The following is a 27,203-nucleotide window of genomic DNA, read 5'->3' on the forward strand; positions in this document are numbered from 1 at the left end:
CAGGGAGTCAGGAGGGAACCAAGTACATGTTCAACTCAAGGGGCCTTTTTGCTGTGCCTTTTGGCCGCAGCACCAAGCCAGCTCACATCGCCAAGATCAAGATGAAATTCCGCTTTCTGGGAAAACTCATGGCTAAAGCCATCATGGACTTCAGACTGGTAGGGCTTCACTTTTACAATATTATTACTATATAATATTATTACCATATAAAATACTATTTTTCTTTTCTTTAAGTCTGTTAATAAAGACTAATGTTTATGTATGCAGCTGGATCTTCCCCTGGGCTTGCCCTTTTACAAGTGGATGTTGAGAAACGAGACGTCAATTAGCTCTCACGATTTGGTGAACATCGACCCCGGTGTGGCCAAATCCATTCAGCACCTAGAGGACATCATCAGGCAGAAGAAGAGACTAGAGCAGGATAAGTCCTATGTATGGAGACACACACGCACTTACTTTAAATGTTCATTTCCTATCTAGAGTGGATATTTTGTTAGCAGTTAGGGTATGGTGTATAACTCAACACTGTGGCACTTAAATGATGGCCTTTCTGGTAAAAGCACTAAAGCTAGGCTTAGTCTATGACTTTAACCTGATTTAAATAATAAAGTTTATTTCAGCAGGGTTTAAAAAAAACAAAGCATGCTTAATAAATTTATTCATTCCATTGAGTCTTTAGAGGAGATCTGGCTTTGTGTAGTTTCACAATCTGATATCCATATCACAAGACTTCATTCAGTTTGAAGGTCTTTGGTTTGATGATGTTGCCTGGTAACTGTATTCACACATGCAGGTGCATTTCTTGATTGGTCCATGAGTTTGAGCAGTAGTAAATAGTAGTCAGGTGACAGGATTTCTCTTCCCAGCTTAAGTAAACATTTATTATATATTAAATAACATATAACGTATATTTTTTCATTTGAATGCTGCCATAACCAGTGTTTAGTGTATTGTGTTACAAAGTAACGCACGTGAGTGAGTGGGTGGGTGAGGGAGGGAGGAGGTTCTGTCCTACAAGCCCCGCTCCCGATAACCTTTCCCTTTCTGTTGTTCCTGAAGTCATTAGGTAACAGATTATGGGCCAAACTTTGCTAAGTGATGATGGTAAAATAATTATAAAGGTCTTGACTAAAACATCATGCATGAGGAATCACAAAGTAGTTTTTATTTTCTGCCATTGAAAAATACTCTAAATAGTTACTTTAATCAGAAGGCAATGCTGTAATGTAACTGATAACTTTTCACTTTTTAATGACAGTAATTTTGTAATGTAATTAGTTACTTCCCCCAATACTGTCCATAACTTATTACATGTAGACTCTTCAAAAGAATAAGTAGATAACTTTTTTTTCCCTTTACCCAACATGTCCTTGAAGAATTTGTCTCTGTCTGATTCTCTTAGACGAGGGAAACACTACAGCACGCTCTGGAGAGTTTAAATATGAACGGCTGTTCAGTGGAGGACTTGGGGCTAGACTTCACACTGCCAGGATTCCCGAACATCGAACTGAAAAAGGGAGGCAAAGACGTCCCTGTCACCATACACAACCTGGAGGAGTACCTGAGGGTGAGTTTACACACCATGTATCCTACACACAGTATAAATAAAATGAAGGAGTAGATGGAGGGGAATTTTACAACATCCACCCCAAAGCACATACCATGCAAATCATGATGTAACTAAACCTGGAGTAACAAGGGACAAAATCTTGTTGAATTGTTGCCTTAATGGGCCAAAACTATATTGGCAACACAAGGGGGATCTACACAGTATTAGGTAGATAGTTCTTAAAATCATAAATCAGTATGTACACGCCCCCTTTTTTTATATGCTTATTTTGTTGGTATTCTCCTCTACCCATATACCCATTGCTGTATTGTTTCTACAGTGTATTTGTTCTTGATTGGCATATATACACTCAAGCACCTACCCTGTACTTATCTACAACACACTATATAATAACTATGAAAGACACGTCCACCTCCCTACTAGTCCCCACTAGGAGACATCGGGAAAAGAAATGCATGCTTTATATTTTTTGAAACATTGTTAAATGGGTATATGTTTGTGTGTGTTTGTGCACGCGCTGCAGTTGGTAGTCTACTGGACCCTAAATGAGGGTGTATCCCGGCAGTTCGAGTCATTTAGGGAAGGGTTCGAGTCTGTTTTCCCTCTCCACCACTTACAGTACTTTTACCCAGAAGAGGTGAGCTTTACTTATCCTTTAATTTGTTCCTATCCTGTTCCATGTCTTTTGCTTCACCTCTTAATCATCTGTCTCTCTGCCTGTCTCAGCTTGACCAGTTGTTGTGTGGCAGCAAATCAGAGACGTGGGACGTCAAAACTCTAATGGAATGCTGTAGACCGGACCACGGGTATACTCATGACAGGTACGAACAACTTCAACATGTTTTTAGTAACTAAAGGAGTTCTTTTCCATAAGAAATGACCATTTAAATGTATTTTGTATATAATCTAAAATTGTGCACATCTGCAGCCGGGCAGTGCGATTCCTCTTTGAGGTGTTGAGTAGCTTTGATGCAGAGCAGCAGAGACTCTTCTTGCAGTTTGTGACCGGGAGTCCGAGACTTCCAGTAGGAGGTGAGACATGCTGACTTGTTCCACTTTTACATTTAACATTCTGCCCTGGAGCTAGAAAAGCATGGTTACATGTGGTTAGTGCCTTAGCTCTGCTTACTCAAGTTCAGACATTTTCAGAGCTTCTGATGTTTTTTTTTTTTGGCACATCACCTTCTCCAAGAAAAAATAAAAACACAACATGAGGTCCAGGATTTAGAGTTTAGATTTAGTTCACTGTACACGTCTCGTGTTCCTGCTGTCGTGTGAAGCCCGCTTCATTTTTATTGCCAGGTTTCCGGAGTTTGAATCCTCCCCTGACAATTGTGCGCAAGACGTTCGAGTCGACGGAGAACCCGGACGACTTCCTGCCGTCTGTGATGACGTGTGTAAACTACCTGAAGCTTCCGGATTATTCCAGCATCGAGATCATGAGGGAAAAACTGTTAATGGCGGCACGGGAAGGCCAGCAGTCTTTTCACCTGTCCTGATTTTTCACATACCCATACACGTACACACACACACACAAAAACACAAACACAAACACACACACAAACACAAACACACACAAACAAAGCAAAATGCCTTCTACCAACCTACACATGTCGTCATGACTTCCTCACTTCTTTTGCTTTAGTTCTCCGGTTTGTTTTTCTTTTTGTTATTGGTACAGCTGCCTCATAAAGCGGCTGCTTCCTGGGGCGGGGGGTAAAGACTCCAGAAGTTGTATGTCTGCTACAGGGGAAATAAAAAAATAAAAATAAAATGTTACAAGACTTGGAAATAAAATGTCTGCCTCTGCAGAGCGAATCTTGGAGATAAAATGGCCTCCTCTTCAGAGCAGATCTCGGAAATAAAATGGCCTCCTCTTCAGAGCAGATCTAATGAGTAATATCAGTAGCCAATCTGTGTGCGAGGAATTCAAATGTGATATTTAAAGAAAATGAGGATGTGTGTTTCCTGTCATGGTGGTGAGTGATGTCATCACTGTGTTTCCATCCAGCAGGCCGTGTGTGCGTGTGCGCGCGTGTTCTCCTACTGCTCCAAAGATCATTTGTACAGACCAACATTTTGCTTATTCTTCACATTCTTTATTGTGTGTTACATCTTTCTTTTTTTTGCCCCTCCTGTACGAAAGTTGCGGTTGGTTCAATGCAGGTAGTGTTGAAAGTGTAGGATCTACAATTGTATTATTATAATTATTGTTTTTTTTATCATCAGTGTGAAATGGACTTCTGGCCAACATTTAAAAGCCACAAGTGTCTGCTCTGCATCGAAGTAGTATAGAGTAGACCCTTTATTTTCTCGCTCTTATGTGGTCAGGTCATATGACTTACAGGGTTGTAACTAATCCTGCCATATAGCTGAGCGCTAAAAAGAAAAACGTTAGAACAATTGGCTGATTTCATTTTAGTGTTTCATGGCCAGATGACATTTCCAAAAAAAAAAAAAAAAAACAACTTTATGGAATAAAATTTATATGCAGTTCTCACACCTGGTTTAAGGTGCGACTGTGCTTTTTTTTCTATATATTTTTTTTCTCCTCTTGCTGTAGTTTATTATTCTGTTTTGTTTGCACTGCTGGCTTGGATTGGAGCGTGGTGGTGTGGTGTGTGTTGCCTGCCTGGAGGGGTGGCGTGCTAGCGTTCACTCTCCTCACCCCGAACCTTCATCTGCTGGTTTCTAAGATCTGCAATAATTTACTGCATCAGGTTCTTGTTTTTACCTGGACACATAAATAAAACAACTGTTTGACTCAGTGTGCAGCCTGTCAGCACTCCTTCAACCCACAACACAAAATACTTTTTATTAAGATGCGCTTTGGATCTTTTTCAAGGTCCAAAGCTTGTCAAGCTTTTGGATTCATTCCTTTAAAATAGTTAACCTGACATGCAGGTCAGCTGGCCGATATGGAGGCAGACGTGCAGGAGTTTTTATTGGTACGGGAAATGAGGCTAATAGTTCAGCTAGCTCTAGCACATAGCCATTTATTAGATGGAATATGTAAAGACCAAGTAATGGTGAAAAAAAGCCCAATAAAACTTGTGTGGGTTCATTTACATCAACATTGAGGTAGAACCCATGACCTAAAACATCCATATTGGTGTACAAGTGTCAGTATTTAAAACGAGTGCAACTACAATTGCTGCATGCTGCTGGTTTTTAAACCTAATGTTCAAGTTAACATTTAATGAAAACGACACAATCCATTTCTTCTCCGGGTTTTTTTTTTTTTTTTTTTTTTTAAACCAGGATTATCTGAAATCTAAAGGAAAAAGAAGGATGAAGTTTCACAAATGGTCATGTGGAAAAAGGTTTCCATTACTGATTCATAACATAATTTAAACATGTATAGAAGGGGGGAATCAGGTTAACACTGCTCCTCCCAGTGGTGTTAGTCATCCATCTCCAAACACCCTGAGGTGCATCAGATAAATGTAATATTGAGGCATAGGTGTTTCTGGTGCTTCTCACCACCCTTGGTGATTCCGAGAGCTAAGATACAACCCACATTGCATATGTAACTGGTTCTTTGATCACTTTAGAACATTCAGGGTTCCCTGTCACCCAGAACCAGCTCTGGCTGGGTGTGAAGTTGGTGGCTGTGTTTCAGGGAACAAAGTCCATATTACAATAGTACTTATATCAAATACTATGTCAAATACTTTAAGAAGCCTAGGTTTTTTTATATCTATGTTTAAAAAGGCAATATGTTACAAAAAAAAGATCATTCAATAAAAATGTATATTAATAAATGCTGGTGGTCTGTTTTATAAATATCAATGACTAGTGGGGATGTCATGAAGCCTATGAAAAAGGGCTTGTAGATTCTGCAACAATTTCAAAAGAAATTAAGTGCAAAAGGTCCAGGTTCAGACTTACCCAGTGCTAGTTAGGGCTATAAAGTGAGCACTTTGCCTATTGTAGACAAAGGTTTTTGACAATAGGATGGGTCATATCAAAGAGCTCAGTGACTTTAAGGTCTAGTCCACATGTATGCAAGAAAAAACATTTGATAATTTTTTTTGTATTCATTTTATTCCACACGTAAAACACAATAACTTAATGCATGCCAAGCCCTCAAGTGGTGATATAAATGTAAAAGTCATGTTACCTAATCAAATGCCTAAAAAAAAAGGTCTCACCAATTAATCACTCTGATGACACACTTGCTATCCAAATAGTGTTTTTGCTGTCCACATGCCACTGCTGGAAATATCTTTATCCTGAAAGGAATTTTGCATAAGTCTGGAGTTTGTGTTGGGACTAAAGACCAAAATGGACAGAAAAGTCACCATTGCCAAGGCCTAAACCAGGGACTTTTATAAGATGCCAACTTTGCCATGAATCAGCTTGTGAAATTTCTGCCCTAGTCAACTTTTAGTACAATTATTATGAAATGGAAGAATCTGTGAGCACCAACCAGAGCACGCAAGGTGATCAACCATACTTGAGAGTTCCAAAATCGTGAGTTTCATGAAATGTTTGTCAATGGTTGAACAGGTCTAAGATTAGTATGTGCAATGTCAAGGGTCAGGTAATCAGTGTAAATCACACCACCACTGAATGCTGGAAGAGTGAAATTCTCTGGAGTGACTAATCACACTTTACTATCTGGCAGTCTACTACTTGGGTTTGGTTGATGCCAGGAGAGCACTTTTAGAATGAGTTAGTTAATGGGCTCGGTTTTTCGGGGTTTGGGCTAGTCCTCTTGGTTTCAGTGAATGCTAGCGTTAATGCTATACTATACAAAACTTGACTGGAGTCCACCTGTGGCAAATTTAAAGTCCTACAATTTACAGTTGATCTTGGACCAAATACTGTAAAGCGCAAAGCACACCAAACACACAATCAAATTGTGTTGAGGTAACAGACCTAGGAAAGAGTCTAAAACTATTTAAAATGGCTAAAATGAAGATGTTTGAGAGTTAAATGTGGCTATTCAAAAGTTGGATTATATCAGATAAAACAAAAAATTTACTTTCGTTATGGAACATCAAGGGCTATGTCTTGTGAAAATCAGGTACTGGACATCAACTGGTTAATACCATATCTAAAGTAAAGCATGGTGGTGTCAGCATCATGCTATGTACTGCATCTTTTTATGAGAGATTTCTGTATTTAAATTTCAATACATTTGGTCACGTTGGTCAAAAACAAACAAAAAAAAAACTATTTGCTTTGACTATTTGGTTATTGCATCACTAGACATTAAAGATGTAATCTCACCAACAAAATTTCCAAAACTTGCTCCACATACTTTCTGAACCTGCTGTAAGCTACATGGCATGAGGTTCAATTTACACAGGACATCATTTCCTGTTCTTCTGAACCATTAAATCATGCATAACTCCCACTGAATCACATCTAACCATACACTGAGTAACCAGACATTACAATTTTAAAATCTGACACGAATGTCAGTTCAGGAAAGTCTGTACTATTATAAACATAGGTTATGGGTATGAACATAGGTTCATCCTACCTATGAATAAGAAGGGTCCTTGAATACCAAGCTGGGTAATTAGCTACTACTTATTCACTCATTTTCTATACCGCTTTATCCCAGGCGACTTAGGGCACGAGGCAGGGTACGCCGTGGACAGGGTACCAATCCATTGCAGGACAAAGAGACGCACATTCACACACTACAGGCAAATTGGGAATGGCAATTAGCCTAATCTGCAGGACTTTTGACTGTGGGAGGAAACCGGAGTACATGGAGGAAACCCACCAAGCACGGAGAGTACATGCAAACTCCATGCACACAGAGACAGGACCATCGAACCTGACCAGGGCCCCTGGAGGTGAAAAGTGACATTCCAAGTTCAAGTAGGCTTTTGTCGTTATTTCAATCAGTTGGTACACATTGAAACGAAAAATTGTTCCTCCAGGACCGCGGTGCATACAACATAAATTAACAAAAACTAACTTGCTGGCTTAAAAAACCTAATTAGCTGACAAGCTGAGAGACAAGACAGATTGACATTTTAAGTTAGCAAAAAAACTAAGTTTTATACAAAAGAGACAACAAAAAGTGCACATGCAAATGTGCAAACGAGCGATAAAGTGACAACGCGAAAACATGACACCTTTCAATACTTTGTGGTAATGAGGTAATGGGTGGAGAAACAGTAAACAGTAAACGTTCCTTATAAGTAGCAGCAAAGATAAAAAGTTTGTGCCAATAAACAAGTAATGAATATCGTACAGTAAAAGAGCATTGACAGGTTGGTGTGTACAATTGTACAGTGCTAACCACTACACCACTGTGCCACCTTTAGCTACTGCTATACTGTCAAATAAAGTAATAGATAAGTGTTACAGGTGGCACGTAATGGTTTGTATTGTTGCCTTCCACCTCCTGATTCGTGGGTTGGAACCAGGTCCTCTGAGCCTACATGGGGTAGGGCTAATGGTTGGATGGAGGTAAGCATTACAGCAAATTGTGTATCTAAACATGACGTACATCATCTCGCTGAGTATCCCAGTGCTAACATGGATGATCTGTAGGAATCCAATCATTTATAAATTTTAGTTTTAAAAAAGTAAGAAAAATGCAAACTACAGTTTTAAAGAAAAGGCCCTTCGCTCCAAAATCCACAGCTTATGCAGGTTGGTTACTTCACTACTGTATGCTCTTCTTGTCCTAGACGTTGTAGCTTATGACATATCACTTTACACATAACAAAGTGTTTTATGTAGCATTTACGCTAACTAGGCTGGTGTACTAGTATTCATTTTATTAGTAATTTTTAAAGGGAGAAGATTGTGGGAAATCATTAAAAATGGATGAGATTCATTGTGTGCTACTCATACTTACTGTACGTGAAACAAACCAACACTATTTGCCATGACGACAAAATAAAAACTGATGCAGTGTATAATTATACTTTGAGATATAAGAAAAAAACAGCAGACACACATGAACTGTCTGGTCACCATAGAAACCACCTGCATCTCTATCAAGACCTTCTCTTAAGAGAGACTATACTAGATCTATACACTGGTGAACACACACACATTCCCTACGAGAGTGTACTACAAGGACATTTTATAATTGACAACATTCCGAATCGTCTGTGTGTGTGTGAGATCAGTTATGCCTGTGATTCAGCTTCCTCTATCTCCCAGTCAATCTCCACCCCTTAGATACCATATAGCTTCTTGTCTTGCTCTTGCTCCTGTAGGTGCTTCTCTCTCTCTCTCCCTCCCTCTTGATCTCTGTCTCTCTCTCTCTCTCTCTCTCTTTCTTTTCTTCTTACTCCCTCCCTCTCTTGCTCACTCGCTCTAGCTTACGCACACACACACATTCTCTCTTGCTGTCTCTGTGACACACATTGGGGCCGTGGAGCTCTGCATTACACCTTAGAGAAGATCTCAGTGCTGAAGGAGTGTGATGGAGCTCATCACATTTGTTCTTCCTCTCCTCATTTTCGTTGTGGAAAGAGGAGTCACAACTCCTGTAACCTCCGACCCTGATGTGACCCCAGCAAACCTTACGGACCCGTGTGAGGGACAGCCATGTCTAAATGGAGGAGTGTGTACACCTGCAGAGGAAGAAGAGCTGAAGTACATCTGCACATGCAGCACACAGTTCGCTGGACACAACTGCCAGGTGTGTGTGTGTGTGTGTGTGTGTGTGTGTGTGTGTGTGTGTGTGCGCGTGTGTGCTCATGTGCTGTCTGTAAGATGTGAACAGTAGAGCGTTGCTGTGGCAACAGAACAGAGATGAACCGTGTGTGTGAGTGCAATAGAATATGGATGTCTCTTCACCATGTCCTGTTTTAAATATTTACAGTAGAATTAAGGATTGTGTGTGTGTGCTTACTCATTGACCTATTTTTAGTGAGGGTGTGAGAATCTTTTCACACATTTCAAAAAGGTAAAAAAATAATAATTAAACAATCTTTAATGTCAATTGATTAAAAAGTTGTAATAGCGCTGACATTGTTTGGTCCTCACTGACACTCCGGGAGGACTAATCACATTAAGTCATACTGCAGGTTTTGGATGAACAGATTTGCACTGACACAGCACTAGATTTTCACCTTTTATATATAAATGTAAAAAATAACTTTCATTAAAAAAAATTTTAAAGCACAAAAACTATAACACAACAAAGCCTTCTTAAATTAATCCATCTATTATCTGTACTGCTTACCTTGTGTAAGGTCACTGGGGGACTGAAGCCTATCCCAGTGATCTAAGGGCATGAGGCGGGGGGGGGGGGGGGGGGGGTACACCCTGGAAGCGATGCCAACCCACAGCAGAACGAGAACACATCTTTTAACTGTTGATGGAAACCCACCAAGCATGGCGAGAACATGCGCACACACAGATCAGAGGCGAGATTCAAACCCCCAACCCTGGAGATGTGGGGCAACTCAGTTACCATTCCACTCCTTCCCAAATCCAGCTTGCATGTTTTCTGTAGATGTTATTAACTCTTTGTGGTTTTACATTTTCACCCACAAACGCATTTAGTAAATTAAGGACTTTTTGCCGGCTGGGTGGATCTCAGTGCCTATGTGATCTTAACCCCTAAATCAGAAGTCCTGCTGCATTACTGAAATATTTTAGCATGATAAATGTGAATCAGAATGAATCAGCTAATTTTCTGTGGATTGCTGAGTCAATTTTCCCAACGAATGATCACGTGGCGTCAAATTTTATCACATATTAGCATGTGGTAACATCTTGTTAAATAAGCTCAAAGGAAGGTTTGTTCGCATACTTTTACTTTGCTTGTGGATAAAGAATAATTAATATATAAATATAAGAGACGTTCAAACTGGGACTTTTGATTGTGCACACTTTTATTAGAGTAGAAGCTACGTTTATTTCACAATGCACTGGTCCCAGCATTTCACTAGTGCTTGGATACCACCAAGGTAGAAAGTTTTCTGAGTATGCCGGAGCCAGAATTGAAACCCTGGCCTCCCAGGAACTTCTTCAGTGGCCTAAATCTATGGAAATCTTTGTGAGTAAGGTCAGAGCTGTAATGACAAAATAACTCCAAGACGAGTACTTGTAATGTGGAAGTGGTGTTTGTGAATGATCATCTGTACAGTTCCCACAGACAGATGCATCCCCTCGCAAGTTGGTCACAATTTATTCAAGGATCAGGCATTCCACTTGCCAAATGTTCATGGGAACGACTGCAATGGGCTCGCCTGGGGTCATAGTTTAAGGACATTCGGCCTTCTTTAAAAAATCCTGGGTGATGCTGTTACCTCTCGCAGCCGGAGGTCTATAGAGAGCTGATTGGCCGAGCTTTCGCTTTCGGATGGGATGAAAGGTACTTCGTGCTCCCACATTAATCACGACTCTACAGCCAATCAGGGGCTTCTTCGAACTCACGCAAGCAGGCGGAGCGGATAACGCTGTCCTCCGAGTGTGTTACGCCTCCCCCAGCGGACTGCATCTTTTCGAACTGCTCGCTTATGCACCGTTGGGGGTGAATAGCGCTGTCTTCCAAGTGTGTTACGCCGCCCCCAGCGGTGCATAAGCGAGCAGTCCGAAAAGATGCGGTCCGCTGTCGTCACGTGGTTCGGAGGAAACACTTGTTAGTCTTTGGCCCTTCCGACCGAGTGGTAGTAGTAGCCTTAATGTGGGAGCCCCCTAGTGACGTGGAGGAATTGGACATGACTAAATCAGGGAGAAAATCGGGGAAAAATCCCCCCCCCCAAATTTCACTATTGAAATGTTTTACTGCGGCTAATAGTCTCACTGTCTTGCGCTTGGGAGACTTTTGTAAATGCCAAACAGTTTTATGATGTTTATTTTTGATATTCTTTCATTATTCAGAAACTTTGTGCTTTGTGATTTATGGCACAGGCAACCACAAAACATGAGCTCAAACATGGGTACATTTCGTGCTATTGATGTGCTGAGTCACTTGAGGACTTTCATTCTAAAATAATCTTTTTTAGGCACAAAGTTGAATAATGTAGGGTAAAGTAGAGGCGTATTCATTTATGTGTCCTTTGATTTTCCTTCAGTGTCCGCTGTACTCTCTCTTTTCTCTCTCTCTCTCTCTCTCTCTCTCTCTCCTGCTCGGTCTCATGCTCTAACGTCACGTAGACGTCACACCCCTCCCCCACTTTTAACCTCAGACCTGACGCACACTTGCATTGGATCACTGATTGGCTGAGTGCTCGATAACGTACAGGGATTGGCTAGAAGAAAGTTGTGTAGTCATGGTGATGTCACAGTGTGTCCTACTGAGATCTTGTATTAGCCTTGTAACTCCTCTGAGGTTTTATTATAGCCTACACACATACACACACACTCGCACATGCAGTTAGAGCCTTTCAGAGCCAGCGGCATGCTCTCGTCTTTTCTCTCTCACTGCAGCAGTGCTATAAACAAATGACCTGAATTGTTAATAAGCAGTGCACTTTTTAAAGTCCACTGGGGTCTGACTGAGTGTGTGCTTTATGCATATTATGAATGTGTACAGTTAAATGCACTCTCAATGCAAAGTCTCACAAGGACGCTTTGTAGTACAGTAATGAAGGAATGATAAAGTTATTCTAATAGTTATTAATAATAGTTATAACATAGTAATAAAGTTATCTTTTTTATCTCGGAAACGTCCCAGTCAATAGTCCACTGTGGACATACAGTAGAGTTACCCTGTTCACTAAGCCACATTTCCCCCGTCCCCTTTTCTTTTCCCCCTCTTCTCTTTTTTTGACCTTCATCCCTCTTTTTTCATCTTCTTTCCCTTTGTTTTCATTACATTCATTACACCAAATTGTATGTGAACTTCAGTGTGAAGGAGATTTTTGTGTTACATAATGTCAGTGTTCTTCTTCTGTTGTTTCACGTTGTCCTTAACCCAGCTGTCTGGCGATGTGGGTAGTCTTCTTAACTGACCTTACCTTAGTTATCTCCCTAGTGTTTCACTTTTCAAGTTGTATAATACTGTAATGTTGTGACATTTTCCCAGACATTGTGTTCATGACCTACATATCATCTTCTTATCATCTTTTGCTCAGTGCCATTCTTCCTGTCATCTCAATTGTTAAGGTCGTCTTAACTTGTTAATGTCATCTAAGTCACGGCGGTTCTCTTTCTATCACCATGAATGTATTTTATAGTGTTATGAAACACTAACTGTGCTTTTTTAATTAGTTGTCACTGGCCTATCAAGGATAATTTAGCTAATAAGCAAGGACGGCTCAAGTGCACATGGACATGGTGTAAGTGTTATATAACGTTTAAAAAAGTGTCCTATTTGTACAATGTTACATACTACTACCTAGTAGTGAGGTCAGCCTTGTGGCTTTAGTGCAAAAAAACAGAGATCAACATGTCTTGGCTGGACGATGCTGTTCAAAATGAGAAGGACAAAGGAACAACACAACAGAAAGTGCGGTTATATGAAAATATTGCTGCATTCTAATTGAAGTTTCAATTTATCGTGCCTCACCGCCAACCAAACTCTTTAAATCAACGGGCGTGTGTGTGTGTGTGTGTGTGTGTCCCTGCGATGGATTGGCACCCTGTCCAGGGTGTATCCCACCCCGTGCCCTAAGAATCCTGGGATAGACCCCCTGGACCCATGTGACCCTGTACACATGATAAAGCAGTATAGACAATGAATTAAACATTGTTGAGAAGTAGGCTAAATAGTTTTATAATTGCTTGTTTTTTTTTAACAAATGTAGATAAAGTTACTTGATTTAATATATTTCACTTACTAAGATAACACCAGTGTCCCACTTAAATTGCCTTGTAACATAAAAGAAAATATGTTTGCATTTGTTTGCTCCTTTTTATGTCTGTCCTGACCTCATAGTTTATTTAATCAGTGTACAGAAATGAACGAGATGAATGAGATAAAAGAAAATGGACATGTATTATTCAGTAGGGTGTGTGTTCGATGGACGTGACATTGTGTGCCTGTATCTCTTCATCTACTCCTTCAGCCTCCATTCTCCTGGAGTGGCTGTTTCTTAGCAACAGCATGACCTGTCTGCGTTACATGTCTCTGCACCTCCAACCCCCCCCCCCTTTTTTTAACAATCTCACACACACATAGAGATGGTGAGGCTGGAACAATGTTTATGCTGCTTTTAGACAGGATGTAATGTTTTTTTTTTACGTTTTCATGCTACAACAGAAGAAGCCCACATCAGTTTTTCTCCTGTCAGTAAAGAACAGAAATCTACTGTGGGCATAGACTTATATTTACATTTAGGCATTTGGCAGACACTCCTTTTTAAAGAACTTATATAAGTGCTTTGAAAGGTTCATCATTAAATATTACTAACTAGAAGTAGCATCAGTCAGACACACTTGGAAAGGTTTTGTTTTTTGGGGTGGCAGTGGTGGGAGACAACAAATAAGCAACACGCAGGTCTTTTATCCACTGAGGTGTCAGAACAGAAAATACCCAAATTGAAAAGTTGAAAATTAAAACATAAATCAACTGGGCTTTTTCCAGGCATTCCTGTCCAGTTTAGATTAGTCTGTGCACATAATACCCTTGGATTGTTCTTGGTTGAAAGGAGTGAAACCTGATGTGGTCTATCTGTGCATCACACATGTGTGTTTTGAGAGTTATCTGAGACTCAAACCAGGACATCTCGGAGCAACATCCATCACATATTCATATTTTTTTTATTCTCATTTTTGATGTGAGTGTTATTTGAAACTGCTGACATACGTATACAGTTAAACCTTGTTTAACAACCATAATTTGTCCCGGAAGTGTACTTGTAATCCAAAACACACGTAAAGCAAAGCAAATTTCCCCATAAGAAATAATGAAAACTCAGATGATTGTGAAAAAATTTTTTTTGCTTGTATTGCAAAACAGGTGTACAGGTGTTCTAACAAAAGGAAACTGTGATTGTATACACTATATGATCAAAGGTTTATGAATAACTAATCATCATACCTACATATACACATTGAACATCTGAGTCCTGAATTAGTCCCTGTCCTTATAACCTAAAAAATTTGGGAAAAAAAACAATATACATTTACAATACTACTCTTAAAAGTAAATAGGTACATATCATATACCGTACATACACATATCATACACATACACATATAGTAATGTGCAAAAGCCTTGAGTCACTTCTCATTTATTCATATTTTGCTTTCAATGAGCCTTGAAGTCTTGAGGAAGTCTCTCTATTCTTCTTGAAGCATTTTTTTGCCTTTTGTTTTTAGTCCTTGAACAATTTCAGAGAAATATTTTACAAGCATGAAAAAACATCTAACTTAAGGAGACCTGAACCAGTGAAAAACAGGTGAAGATAATGACAGATGATCAGGCCAGTGATTAGTAGACTGGTGATGCTGAATGCTGAGTGGTTGGAATAGACGAGAGGGGAAATGAGGCTGCTGCTATGGTTGCTATATATACAACCAATTTTGAAATGGTATTTTTTAAGCACCTTGCAGCCTGCCGTCGTAAATCAATTGTTCTTATTTCTCTAATTAAAGCTACATAATTAAATTTCATTTAATATGAAGAAACTGGGTGAGGACTCAAGACTTTTGCGAAGTGCTGAATTTTCTCAATTGTCTCTTTGTCACCTGTTAAGGGGTGTAATATTTTAGGCAACAGTCATTTCTTAATTGATGTCAAACCTAATAGGTTATAAAATGGATATTAATCTACTTATGCTCTTGAGCAATTTGAATGTAAGTCTCTCAAACTCATGACCTGTCTGTAAGGGTTTATTATTATTATTATTATTATTATTATTATTATTATTATTATTAACAAAGAGAAAACTGAAAAAGATGTTTATTATGTTTCACTGTATGACAATATGAGGAATTATGATCATGTTTAATAAAAGGAAAGAAGGAATTTTACATATCTTTATTACGTTAGAAATATAATACTTTGTGCATCAAATTTGTTTCTTACTTCTCGGTCTGTCTCTCGTGAAATTTTCTTCACAGTTTGTTTCTGACCCCTGTGCCAGTGATCCCTGTCTCCATGGTAACTGCACACGTGAAGGTGCAGAGTTTGTGTGCGTGTGCAGCGATGGGTATGCAGGAGTCAGGTGTGAGCAGCCACCTTCAGCCTTTGACCTTGTCGAGTCTAGCTGGGACCTGGCAGCCACTCCAGCTACCACTACTCAACCCTCTCAGCCAATCACAGAGTTTAGTGACACTGATGCTCCACCCACTTTGCAACCATGGCAACAAAAGCCTGGCCAGAGAGTGATGGAGATCAAATGGGAAGAACTCCAGGTGTTTATGTGTATTCAGCAGTCATATATTGATATTATCAAATAAGAGTTAAAAAAAAATCTATATGTTTACAAATTCCAAGTTTGTTTGTGTCTGTTACAGATTACTGATGGTTCAGAGTGTGTGAGTATCGCAGGCACTGAACCAGCTGGAATGATGACAGTTTCCATGGATATTGCAGAGGGAACTGCAGTAAAGTAAGTTACCACTGCTGTGGCAAGGAATAAGAACAGCTGCACACAGGATCTGTCTTAGCATTATATGATGGATTTAATAGTGGAATTCGTATGTAGGATTGATTATGTGATGATCCGGACGATTAGAGGGTCCTAAGCACTAGGTCCAGTTGTTAGAACAGAGGTTTAAAGAAACCTTTTTGTTCATTTTATAAGAAAGCAACTAGAAAGCTCATGTAAAACAATCTGATTATTAAAAGACACATCAATCATGTACCAATAATTAAATAATTGTATAGAGACAGGAGAAGTGACCAGACAATGCATAGAATGGGACGATGTTCCTAGAAATCAGTAAATGGCCTTAAACGGGATGTTACGTTAAAATTAGTCAAAACAAAGAATTATATTCATTAAAGTTGTCACAACCAGAAAGAGGAAGTGTTATATTTATAAATTAACATGTGCCATACATACATTATACGTTAAAAGTATGTGGACACCTGATGTCTGTGGATCTTCTATAGACATATGGGTTATTTTCACACAATTGTCTACAATGCCTTTTTAAATCTTATCTCATCAAAATTCCCCTTCACTAGAATTAAGTGGTCCAGCCCAAACCTGTTCCAGCATGTCAGTTCCCATGTGCACAAAGCAAGGGCAACAAAGACATGATTTTCCAAAGTTGGTGTGGAAAACTCCAGGAAGCTCTGTCAGGTCTTCATTAAAATGCACTGGAATGACAACTTCACAACGGACCGTCTTGCTTGACATTGGTGCCTGACCTCAATAATGCCCTGGTAGCTAATTGGGCATAAGTCTCTATAGCCACCTCTCAAAATCCTATTGGCGCGCCTTTCCAGATGAGTGAAGGTTATTATAGCAGCAAGGGTGGTAGTGGTGGTTGGCGGACCAACTCCATATTAATCAGCATGCTTTTGAATTAAGGTGTCCACATACTTTTGGAATATGAATTAGCCTGTGCTATTAACTGCTTTATTGAGAAAGGTCACTGAACAGTTTTATATGTCTGTGTGTAGGTTGGTACTGAACGTTAGTGGAGCTGCAGCCTTGTGGCGTGTTGGAGCTCTTGGCTTCGACAGATGTTCAGTGTCTGATGGTATGGTCGTTTGGTTCCAGCAGGATGTCAATGGCCTGGTAATCTCCGATCAGTTACTGCCACTTGGACACAACTACTTCATCAGTAAGAGAGTCATTACTTTAGCATTCATTACTTACTGTGTAAGTGCAACACATATTCTCAATATTGAGTATTGAGTATATTCAATATATAGGCCTATTAAAATATATATTTTCAATATTGTGTTGTGTGTAGCTGTATTGCGCATTGGAGCCCCTTCTGGTCTGGAAGTAACACTCAGATTACAGTTCACTGTGAAGTCTACCAGCTGCATGGAACCTGGCAGTAGCTTTAGTGACCCACAGTGCACTGGGAGAGGGAAATGCATCACACAGTCTTCTGTGGTAAGAGTTCACAGAGACACTGCCTACATGGCAAACTACTGTACATACTACGAAACTTAATAGTATGATGAAATAGTATGTCATGTATAAATTACCACATCTTATATATACTATATTGATATTTAATATTGTAGTACTCTACTGCTTAAACGTTTGGGATCGCTTTGGGAATTTTATTGTTTTCCAAGGAAACACACATGAAATAGAAAATAGAGCAAAAGAACAAGACATGGTGACAAAATAATGATTTTCATAGAAATTAATAATGTGTTTTTCAAACTTGTGTGCCTTCATTGAAAAAAAAAAGAAAAGAAAACCTTTTACAGCAATTACAGCCTGGCAGACATTCTAGCTGTCAATTTTCAAGATAATCTGAGAGCTTCCTGAACAACTCCCACAATATGGATTGGCTCGATGCAGTCTTCCTCTGTACCATACGGTCAAGCTGCTCCCACAACAGCTCAATAGGGTCCAGATCCAAAGACTCCATTATGAGTCAAAATACCGGCTAACTTTAATTGTTATATATATATATATATATATATATATATATATATATATATATATATATATATATATATATATATATATATATATCTCCCAAATTTTAGAGCAGTAGTGTATTTGGTTTATAAATAAATATATGTGTGTGGGTGTGTGTGTGTGTGTGTGCGTTTGTGTGTGTGTTGCAGAGCACATTTTTTTGCCAATGTGATGTTGGATACTCTGGAATCTTTTGTGAGGAATTCGATGCATGCTACACAAACCCTTGTGAAAACAATGGGACCTGCAGTGACATCACACAAAGACATGAGAGGCGGGACTACACTTGTACCTGTTCACCAGGTGTGTTTGTTAGAAAGACAATGTTACTGCACTGCAAAGGGACAAGGTTAAACAGAGATTGGCTGAGAACAAGATGCATAGAGCTAATACCATGGGTAAAGTTGGACATTTCCGCTGGGGTGGGGTTGGGTGTTGGGGAGCGGGGGGTACACCCAACCAAGTCTGACTCATGCATGGTGCGTTAAGCATATACAGTATATAAGGGAACAGAAGACAATAGTATAAAGCCAAACAACACAATGCATCTAATCGGTTTCTAAAAACTGTTGACTATAAGACACAGGGTATTTTACTATATGATGCAGAGTGTTGATCTTTTACATGAGCAAATACAACTCAAGTAAATATGATAAATATGTATTAAATAACCAATGTCCTACCCAGTAGAGATATATTTGCATAATGCAGCAGTAGGTTTCACATTTATTCCATATAATCGTTTAATTTAATAGAATTGCTTAAGAAATTTTTCGCTGGACCTATTTAGACTGTAACAATGTAATAATAATAATGTAGTCACATGTTTTAGCTGCCAGGCAGCCAGTGCCGTCCCTGCTCCCTCCAAACTCCATCTATTGATACTATTCATAAGATTAGCAGCCTGTATTTATGATTTATGATACACAAAATGCTTATTGGTCCCCCTCCCCCCCTCTCTCTCTGTTACAGGGTTTGAAGGTCAGAACTGTCAGTCTTGGGTAAATCACTGCGCCTCAGAACCCTGCAAAAATGGAGCAACGTGCACAAACACACTGAACGGACCACAGTGTACCTGTGCAGAAGGTACACATTCCACACTGTATATACAATTCTTCATAAAGAAATAAGCATTTATTTGACAGTATGATGTTAGGTTAAAAAATGTTTGGTCTGCATTTAGTGTTTGATTTGACAAAAACACAAAACCGTATTTACATACTAGCCTACATACTGTATCTACTGTAAAAAAAACAATCTATTATTCACTCTGTAGACCAGCTGATCCAACACTTACTACAGAAACAGAAGAATGCTCCTTTAACTCTAAGATGGTGGAGATAGCTCGAAGGACTGCATACTGATTTACATTCATAACTGATACTCTTTAGACCAAATCACTATGTGTCTCATAGAAAAAAAAATTGTTTGAGATTTGAAAAAAGACTTGGGTTTGTTTGATGCAGTAAAGTGACACATCAGTACCCAGGATGGTCTTGGTTGAATTAAAACGCTGACTCAGCTCTAAAAACACTACAGGGCTCTTTCTAAAATAATCTTTTTTTTAATGCCTATTTTTATTCCCAGTGAGAATGAGCAGCCCATATCGACTCTGTCCTGATTTATGCTCCGTTTCTGTCTCGTGTATTTCCTAACTGTGTCACCTAGTTGCTTATTTTAACTTTCTATCCCACTCTTTTCCCCAGAGAAGCCATGGCCTCAGCAATAATGCAAATCCACAATTTTACTGACTCTTCTCTCTCGCTCTCGCTCTCTCTCTCTCTCTCTCTCTCCTTCTCTCTCTCTTTCTCTCTCTCTATCTCTCTCTCTCTCTCTCTCCTTCTCTCTATCTCTCATCTTTCAGGTTATAAAGGAAATGTCTGTGAGATAAGGGTTGACCCATGCGCTTCTGGGCCATGCCACAATAATGGGACATGTTATCTGCAGGCTGGTGGACAGGGCTTCAGCTGCACCTGTCCTCCTGGTTTCACTGGACACACCTGCACTCAGCTTGTAGATTTCTGCTCTCTCAACCCATGTGCACATGGTGTATGTCGTAATGTTGGCACAAGCTATAGGTGTCTGTGTGTGCCAGGTGAGACACACACACACACACACACACACACACACACACACACACACACACACACACACACACACACATTATTTTTATCAATGAGTAAATTATCTTACTAAATGGTGATATGTAGATACTGCTCGTAATAAACTGTGCATTAATGAAATGTGATTCTAAATGTATTGCTTTATCATTATCTTACACTTTGCCAAAGGAAATGTTACCTTCTGGTTGAATCCAGTGAGATATATTGTATAGTGCATATATAGTATATACAGTCAGCTTCTGAAATTTTGGAACAAACATACATGTTTTTTTTTTTTTTTTTGGCAAGTAATGGAAAAACTAACACAATAACAAATATAAGGATTTGTCTTTAATACTGGGATGAAACTTATTTGCCTGGAGTCTCGAACTCTTGAACAAAGGCTTAGTTTCCTCCCTCAGGATACTTTGCCATCCCTTTACTGCAGCAGCCTGCGGCTTCTGCTTGTTTGTGCAAAAATCTCTCATATCTTTTCCTTGTGTAGCTTAACTCAATGTTTTGGGATACTATCCATCTGCATCTGAAGAGTGCTTTTAACCTGGCTATGTTGGAGATGAAAAGGTTCTTCTTCACCATGAACAGAATTCTGCAGTCATCCACTTTTAATTGTCCTCCACGTTCTTACAGGCCTTTTGCTGTTACTGACGTTGCGACTTAATTTCTTTACACTTTCAAATTGAATATTGATGTTATCATTATCGTTTCCAGCCTGTCCTGAATAAAGAGAAATGTAATTGGTACAATGTCAGAAAGTGATGGGAGTTTTTGAAACAAAGATTTTGAAACATAAAAATCCTAACACTTGAGCCTGTAGTAATAATTAATTAATTAATTAATTAATTAATTAATTAATTAATTAATTAATTAATTAATTAATTAATTAATTAATTGATTGTTAAGTTTAGTTATGATTATAATAACATTTGCTAATGATGTGAATGTGATGGTGCATGGTGTGGTTGCCTGTCATTGCAGAGTAAATTTTACCTTAACTCATATATTTAATTTTGATGTTACATTTTTAAGCATCTTTGAATATTTGGAGGATGCTGATACTGACTTTCTCGTACCTTGTTGTACCTTTCCTGCCAGCCTCCTCTATTTCAGGGCCGCATATAAATCTATATAACTTGTCAGTCTGCATTGAGCAAATGGCCACTGAGAAAACCTGCACAGCTAAAAGCATGCTCTCTTTAAACTCTTGGCTACATTATATATCCAGTTTGCCATTACTACAGACATACTGTATAAGTTGACAAATTGCATGCATTGGCACACAGTGCATCAGCCAGCACACAGAGCATTTGTGCTGAGGTCCAGGTATTCAAACATGTCATGCTATGGCCAAAACCCCACATTCTTGGCAAAGGTATGGATGGACATGAGCTTTGGCCACACACTTTGGCTGAACACAAAGTTGCTTGTAAATGTTCTTTGTACTTAGTTTATAATATCAGTTTTGGATACTCGGATGAAGAGAAGGGCAGGGCTGTTAACCAAACACCACTTGGTGCAGAGTTGGAATTGTCACCCAAGTTGCTGGCCAGATTTACCCTTTAAAAACGAGTATAGGTTTTTATGTTGCTTGGGAGTGTATAACACAAGCTTCTCTTACAGCAGATTCACCTCTTACCTCCAAAAGAATTTCTCCATTTTACCAAATGAGATCGGTGCCACGGAGTCTGGGTGCTCTATGGTCAAATCTAATCATAGCATAAGCTGTGGCCAGAAGGCTGTTGGTGCCTGTCATGACTCCAGAATGCACTGGCGGATACACATCGTGAGGGAAACTGTCAGATTGAGGAAGGACTCAAAGGATTTTGAGAGCTGTCCTTTTACAGTTGAGAGGTATATGAGAGGATTGCGGCAAAATTCAATGAAAAAGGGAAAAGCGTCAGCATAGTCATTTGGAAAGGCTAAAAGTGAGGAACATCATAAGTTTTGTTAAGCGAGCTCGCATGCCCAATATAGGAACCAGGGAACCACCAATGCTTCATGGAACAAGAGACAAAGGTGACCAGGTTTGATGAATCCAGTCTAGCCTAATGAAGTTCTTTTCCCTTGGGCAGCTGCATGAGTGTGCATCGTTTACCTGGGGAACAGCTGCCACTAGAATGCTCTATGAGACGAAGGCAAGACGGCAGAGGCAACATTATTCCCTAGTGGCAGTGCTGTCTTTCATGTCCCATGACACACTGAAAAAATCAAGGTGTTGACTTGATGTCCAAATTCCCCAGATCTTAAGCTGAACAAATTTCTCTTTTTTATTAATATTCTTCTTATTATTATTATTTTGGTTATGTGGCACTATTCCCTTTGGCACTAATGTAATATTTTTATGATCACACGTTCCCACAGTGAATATAAAAAAAGAAAAGGGTTAGACTGCCACCCTCAGGGGGGAAATTGTATTTACATAATTTAACAATGAATCTCGGTCTTCTTCCCTGTGTTCCTCCCAGGTTATCACGGTTTGTACTGTGAGGAGGAGTATAATGAGTGTCTCTCTGCTCCATGTTTAAATTTTGCGACGTGCCGGGATCAAATCAATGCCTATGAATGCGTATGTACATCACAGTATACAGGTACAGATTTATATCTGCTTTATAGTAATTTGTTCTGTGTTGACTGTGTGTGTCTTACAGTATTTTACTTGTGGATTGTGTCATGATTATGATGTTGATTATGATTATGTTACATTATGAGCTCTTGTGCTGTGTGCATGTTTTATAGGGAGGCACTGTGAGATTTATAAAGATCCATGTGCAAAACTGCAGTGTCAGAACGGAGGTCAGTGTGAAAGAAGGCAGAGCAATGCAACCTGTATGTGTACACCTGGATACACAGGTAAGTATAGGTTCATGTGTGTGTGTGAGAGAGAGAGAGAGAGAGAGAGAGAGAGAGTAACCTCCCTGTCTCTTTACTTTTTCTAAGGTGAAAAATGTGAGATTGACATTAATGAATGTGAGAGCAGCCCATGTCATCATGGTGGCACCTGCATTGACCAGACAGATGGTTTTATCTGTCACTGCCCACCTGGCTGGGTGGGCGGGGCCTGTGAGATCCGTAAGTTAAAAGCTTTAACATGAATAATCTGCTTTAATCAACTTTCTTTCCATGCTCAATGTGTCTGTATGTCAGAAAAATAGATTAAAACCTCATCTCGTCACCATCATTCCTCTTAAAATGTCGTTACTTAAACACTGGAACATGGCATGCATGGCTGAGTATATTTTATCATGATTTTGGTTAAACCCATTTAGTAATACAGTACAGTATATGGTTTTTCTCTTTTTTTTCCTATGCAAATAATAACTTTGCTAATGCCAGGGATGTAGAGGGACAATGTGCCCCTGTTAGACTGGTTAGGTGACAATTTCCTCCATAGTCTGGGTTTGTAATAGGGAACTTAGATAAATCCTCTTATTTTTTACTAATTAAAAGGTCAAAAGCACAATCATATGTGCGATATAAGGGTAGATCGCTGGATTTGGTTTGTTTGCATCGAAGGAAAGCCGAGGCTTACAGTGTTTTCTGACTGTAGTGCTCCAACTTGCAGAGTGATTGATTTGTGGGACAGTGCCATCACCAATTAATCCTCCTTAAGTGCTTGTACATGCTGTAGGTATTAAAGGGTATTTAGGGGTATAAAACGTTTTTGGCGAACTAGCTGTTAATGAAATTATCTGCCATGTGGGGAGGCAATCAGTTCTGTAACAAAAACATCCCTTCCTGAGTTCTGTACTGGTTTGGTTCAATTGTGGTGAGAAACGAGAGTGTTTTGTCCACTGTGGCTGATTGAGGCATGACTCCACTACTCTCCAGTTCCAGAGAGTGAGATCTTGGCTTGGTGTTGCCCTGGTCGAAAGCATGTTAAGAGCAACCACAATAATGCCTTTGCTGTTGTTGTTCCTCCTTTCTTGTTGTCATTTGTCCTAACTGCATGGGCTTTATGGCACTTGTTCTGTAGCAATGTAGTGGCGTTTCGGCTCTTATTAGGGTGTGTTGGACATGTCAGTCAGGCTCATCTCGGCATACCAATTCTATAAGCAGATCAGTACACAGGAAGTTAAAAAAGGTAATTAGACAAATGTCAGGTGATCAGTAGCACATAGGTAATGCAAACTTGGAAAAAGTCAAATACCATAGTAACATTGAACAGGAACTAGTCTTAGGCTTAGGAACCTGGTGAAATGATACAGAGGGTTCCTTTGGAATTCATGAATGATCCGAGAGTCTTTATGTACTGTATGGTCAGAAGGTGTCAATCATAACTCACATAAATGAGAGAGTGAAAGCTGGGAATTGGGCTTCTTATGGCAAATTATTTAGTTCCTGTTATGTTCTGGGAATTAAAGTTACATTCAAATTCCGGCATGTTCCGGCATGTTCCAGAAGTAACTTCTCATTTCTTAAACAAAAACATTTAAGGGACTTTCCTTTCTGTTCGTCTTTTGTTTTTGTTATGAACACAAATATAAGACTATATTTATTAAATTATTATTTTTTTTTTTAAGAAAAAGCTCGCCCAGTTATAAATACAGTATTTATATTTTCACAAATATTCACAAGTGTATTATTGTACTTATTATATTGCTTTCATTCTTTGCTTTGCATCACCAGATCTGCAGTGGAAGGCATCTCGTACAGTTGATTCTCTCCCTAGCGTGCCACGTCACTCTCTCTACATCATCATCGGCGCGCTGTGTGTAGCCTTCGTCCTCATGCTCATCATCCTCATCGTTGGAATCTGCCGCATCAGCCGTATCGAGTATCAGGCATCGTCTCGTCATGCCTACCAGGAGTTTTATAACTGTCGCAGCATTGACAGTGACTTCAGCAATGCGATTGCCTCCATACGCCATGCTCGGTATATCATAAACTAATCTAATCACATACACTCATCTCTTCACATATTTCTACATATCTTAGTGTTCAAGTATCACATAGTACAACATTTATTGGTCATCATGTAGAAAGTGAATTACACTCTACACAAAGTCAAGCCGTGTAAATAGAGGGATAGAGTGATCAAGGTAAGGTGATGCAGAGAACAAAGAAACAGACAGAGCAAAGTGAGACATGCAGGTAAAAAGATAGACACACAGACACAAAGAGAAACAGAAGAGAGGGGGAGGGGGACATATAGATTGTGTTTGGTGAATTATATTTTAATATTTTATTATTTTGTTCAGGTTTGGGAAGAAATCTCGTCCAGCCATGTATGATGCCACACCCATCAACTATGAAGACTTCAGTCCCGATGACAAACCACTTGTCACACTCATTAAAACTAAAGATCTGTAAATCACATGCGCATGCACACATGTGTATCTGCTCTCTCTCTCTCTCTCTCTCTCTCTCTCTCTCTCTCTCTCTTTCTTTCTCTCTCGTCCACACACACACACACACACACACACACACACACACACACACACACACACACACAAATCCAGCCTTTGCAATTAGCAGATGCTGACCATTAAGTATTAACTAACCATAATAAGCGTCTTATTGAAAAAAATATATTTAAACTATTAAAGACACTATTTAGATGAACTTTGATATTAAATAGATCTATTTTAACACTAATAGACCTAATCAGCTTCAACTTTTGTGTTTTATAGATGTATATATCAGTAAGGGCCTTGCAGTAATTGTTTATGTATTTGCAGAAAGAATATGAAAATATGAAAAACATAAGTGTTCCTAATATGCACACTTACTGTAGATGTCGTCTCCATCAGTAAAGCACTGGTAATATAGGCTGTAATTCTGGCTTTGTTCCAAACACGATTAGTGTTCTTACTAGAAGGCTCCGTCCAAAAGCTAATTGATGTTCTAATGAATCTTCATTCAGTGTGAGGGAGTGTTTGTATTACCCACAATGCACTATGGTGTGTTTAACACCAAGAACTAGCTGCTAGCAATAGGAGTTGATTTTACACAAGTAACCTATTGTTTGAGTATCTAATGAAACGAAGCATAACGTTTCATAATGTATCTGTATAACACTTGGCTAAAGATATTTAACTTAACGTCCCTGTCAGGCTTTAGCTGAGTGATTTATGTACTGCATATGATAGTACAAAGTTGTTGCAGTGTAGTGAGCATGCTGGTCCCCCTTGACATCATCATTACAAGCAAATCCTTAATGCACAAGTTACAGTCGTGAGGTAGTTCGCAGTAGTGATGGGAAGTTCGGATCATTTTACCGATTCGGATCTTCAAGTCTCGGTCAGCAAAATCTTTTTCCGAGTCATTTCATTTATTTTAGCAAAATGTAATTTAAATTTTACATGTGACTTTCCTAACATCTACTACTTACTCACAACAAACAAGACAAAAAATAATGTTATGAGAAAAAGAAAAGATTAATTATATATTTACCAGGGTCTTTAGTTTACAATAATGACTTAAATTGACTTGAGAGATGAACAAATCAATTCTCTTTCCAGCTCAGAATGCATTGGTTAACCATATGGGGCTGTCATGTGATGAACAAAAGATTAGAAAAAACTGAATGAATCTCCTTTTCTGGCTCAGACTATTGTAATGAGCTCATAGGGCTGTGATGTGAAGAGTGAATGACTCGAAAAACCCAAAGACTTGAAAGGTTGAAGCAATCGATTCTCTTTCTGGCTCAGACTGACACGATGAACGAATGACTCGGGAAACCAGAAGACTCGAAACAGATGAACTAATTCCTGTATGGAGCCTATGATATTCCGCATGGGCGACTGAACGAATCATTCCCCGAGAAGACTCGTTCTTCCCGAGTCACACTAAAGATCTGTTCAAAATAAACGAATCGTTCTAGAACGGCCCATCACTAGTTTGCAGACTCACACTCATTAAAACATTAATGTTACACTTTACACTGACTCTTGATGTACCACGTATCGGCGGTAGCTATTGCTAATTACTAAGCTAGCTATTTCTTAGCAATTTACATTTAGTTACATTAGCTAGGTAACTATTTTGAATATTTTACAGATATGAGCTAACTAATTAAGTATGTTTAGATAACAAACCCAAGTAACAGTCCCAAGTGATTTGTTA

The 27,203-nt window shown here is 39.2% G+C and overlaps 2 protein-coding genes across 7 annotated transcripts in view; both read left to right on the top strand.

Moving 5' to 3' along the window:
* trip12 (thyroid hormone receptor interactor 12) overlaps positions 1-4,337 on the top strand; it is a 51,560-nt gene extending 47,223 nt beyond the window's left edge. For all 6 annotated transcript variants that reach the window (XM_053501196.1, XM_053501198.1, XM_053501199.1 and 3 more), the window contains exons 37-43: positions 4-158; positions 268-432; positions 1,403-1,567; positions 2,094-2,207; positions 2,297-2,391; positions 2,499-2,602; positions 2,873-4,337. In XM_053501196.1, coding sequence (XP_053357171.1) covers positions 4-158; positions 268-432; positions 1,403-1,567; positions 2,094-2,207; positions 2,297-2,391; positions 2,499-2,602; positions 2,873-3,069 — 995 coding nt within the window. In that variant the 3' untranslated portion in view covers positions 3,070-4,337. The remainder of the gene's footprint in view (positions 1-3; positions 159-267; positions 433-1,402; positions 1,568-2,093; positions 2,208-2,296; positions 2,392-2,498; positions 2,603-2,872) is intronic.
* A 4,548-nt stretch (positions 4,338-8,885) lies between these two features.
* On the top strand, positions 8,886-25,505 carry dner (delta/notch-like EGF repeat containing). The gene is made up of 13 exons (XM_053500799.1): positions 8,886-9,197; positions 15,518-15,811; positions 15,914-16,008; positions 17,031-17,194; positions 17,327-17,475; positions 18,168-18,321; positions 18,991-19,104; positions 19,883-20,113; positions 22,604-22,726; positions 22,875-22,988; positions 23,076-23,207; positions 24,765-25,011; positions 25,337-25,505. Exons 1-13 carry the CDS (start codon positions 8,979-8,981, stop codon positions 25,446-25,448), a joined length of 2,148 nt encoding a protein of 715 aa, XP_053356774.1. The 5' UTR covers positions 8,886-8,978; the 3' UTR covers positions 25,449-25,505.
* The last annotated feature ends 1,698 nt before the right edge of the window (positions 25,506-27,203 follow it).

The sequence above is a fragment of the Clarias gariepinus genome, chromosome 7 (genome assembly GCF_024256425.1).
Source record: "Clarias gariepinus isolate MV-2021 ecotype Netherlands chromosome 7, CGAR_prim_01v2, whole genome shotgun sequence".
Classification (NCBI taxonomy): domain Eukaryota; kingdom Metazoa; phylum Chordata; class Actinopteri; order Siluriformes; family Clariidae; genus Clarias; species Clarias gariepinus.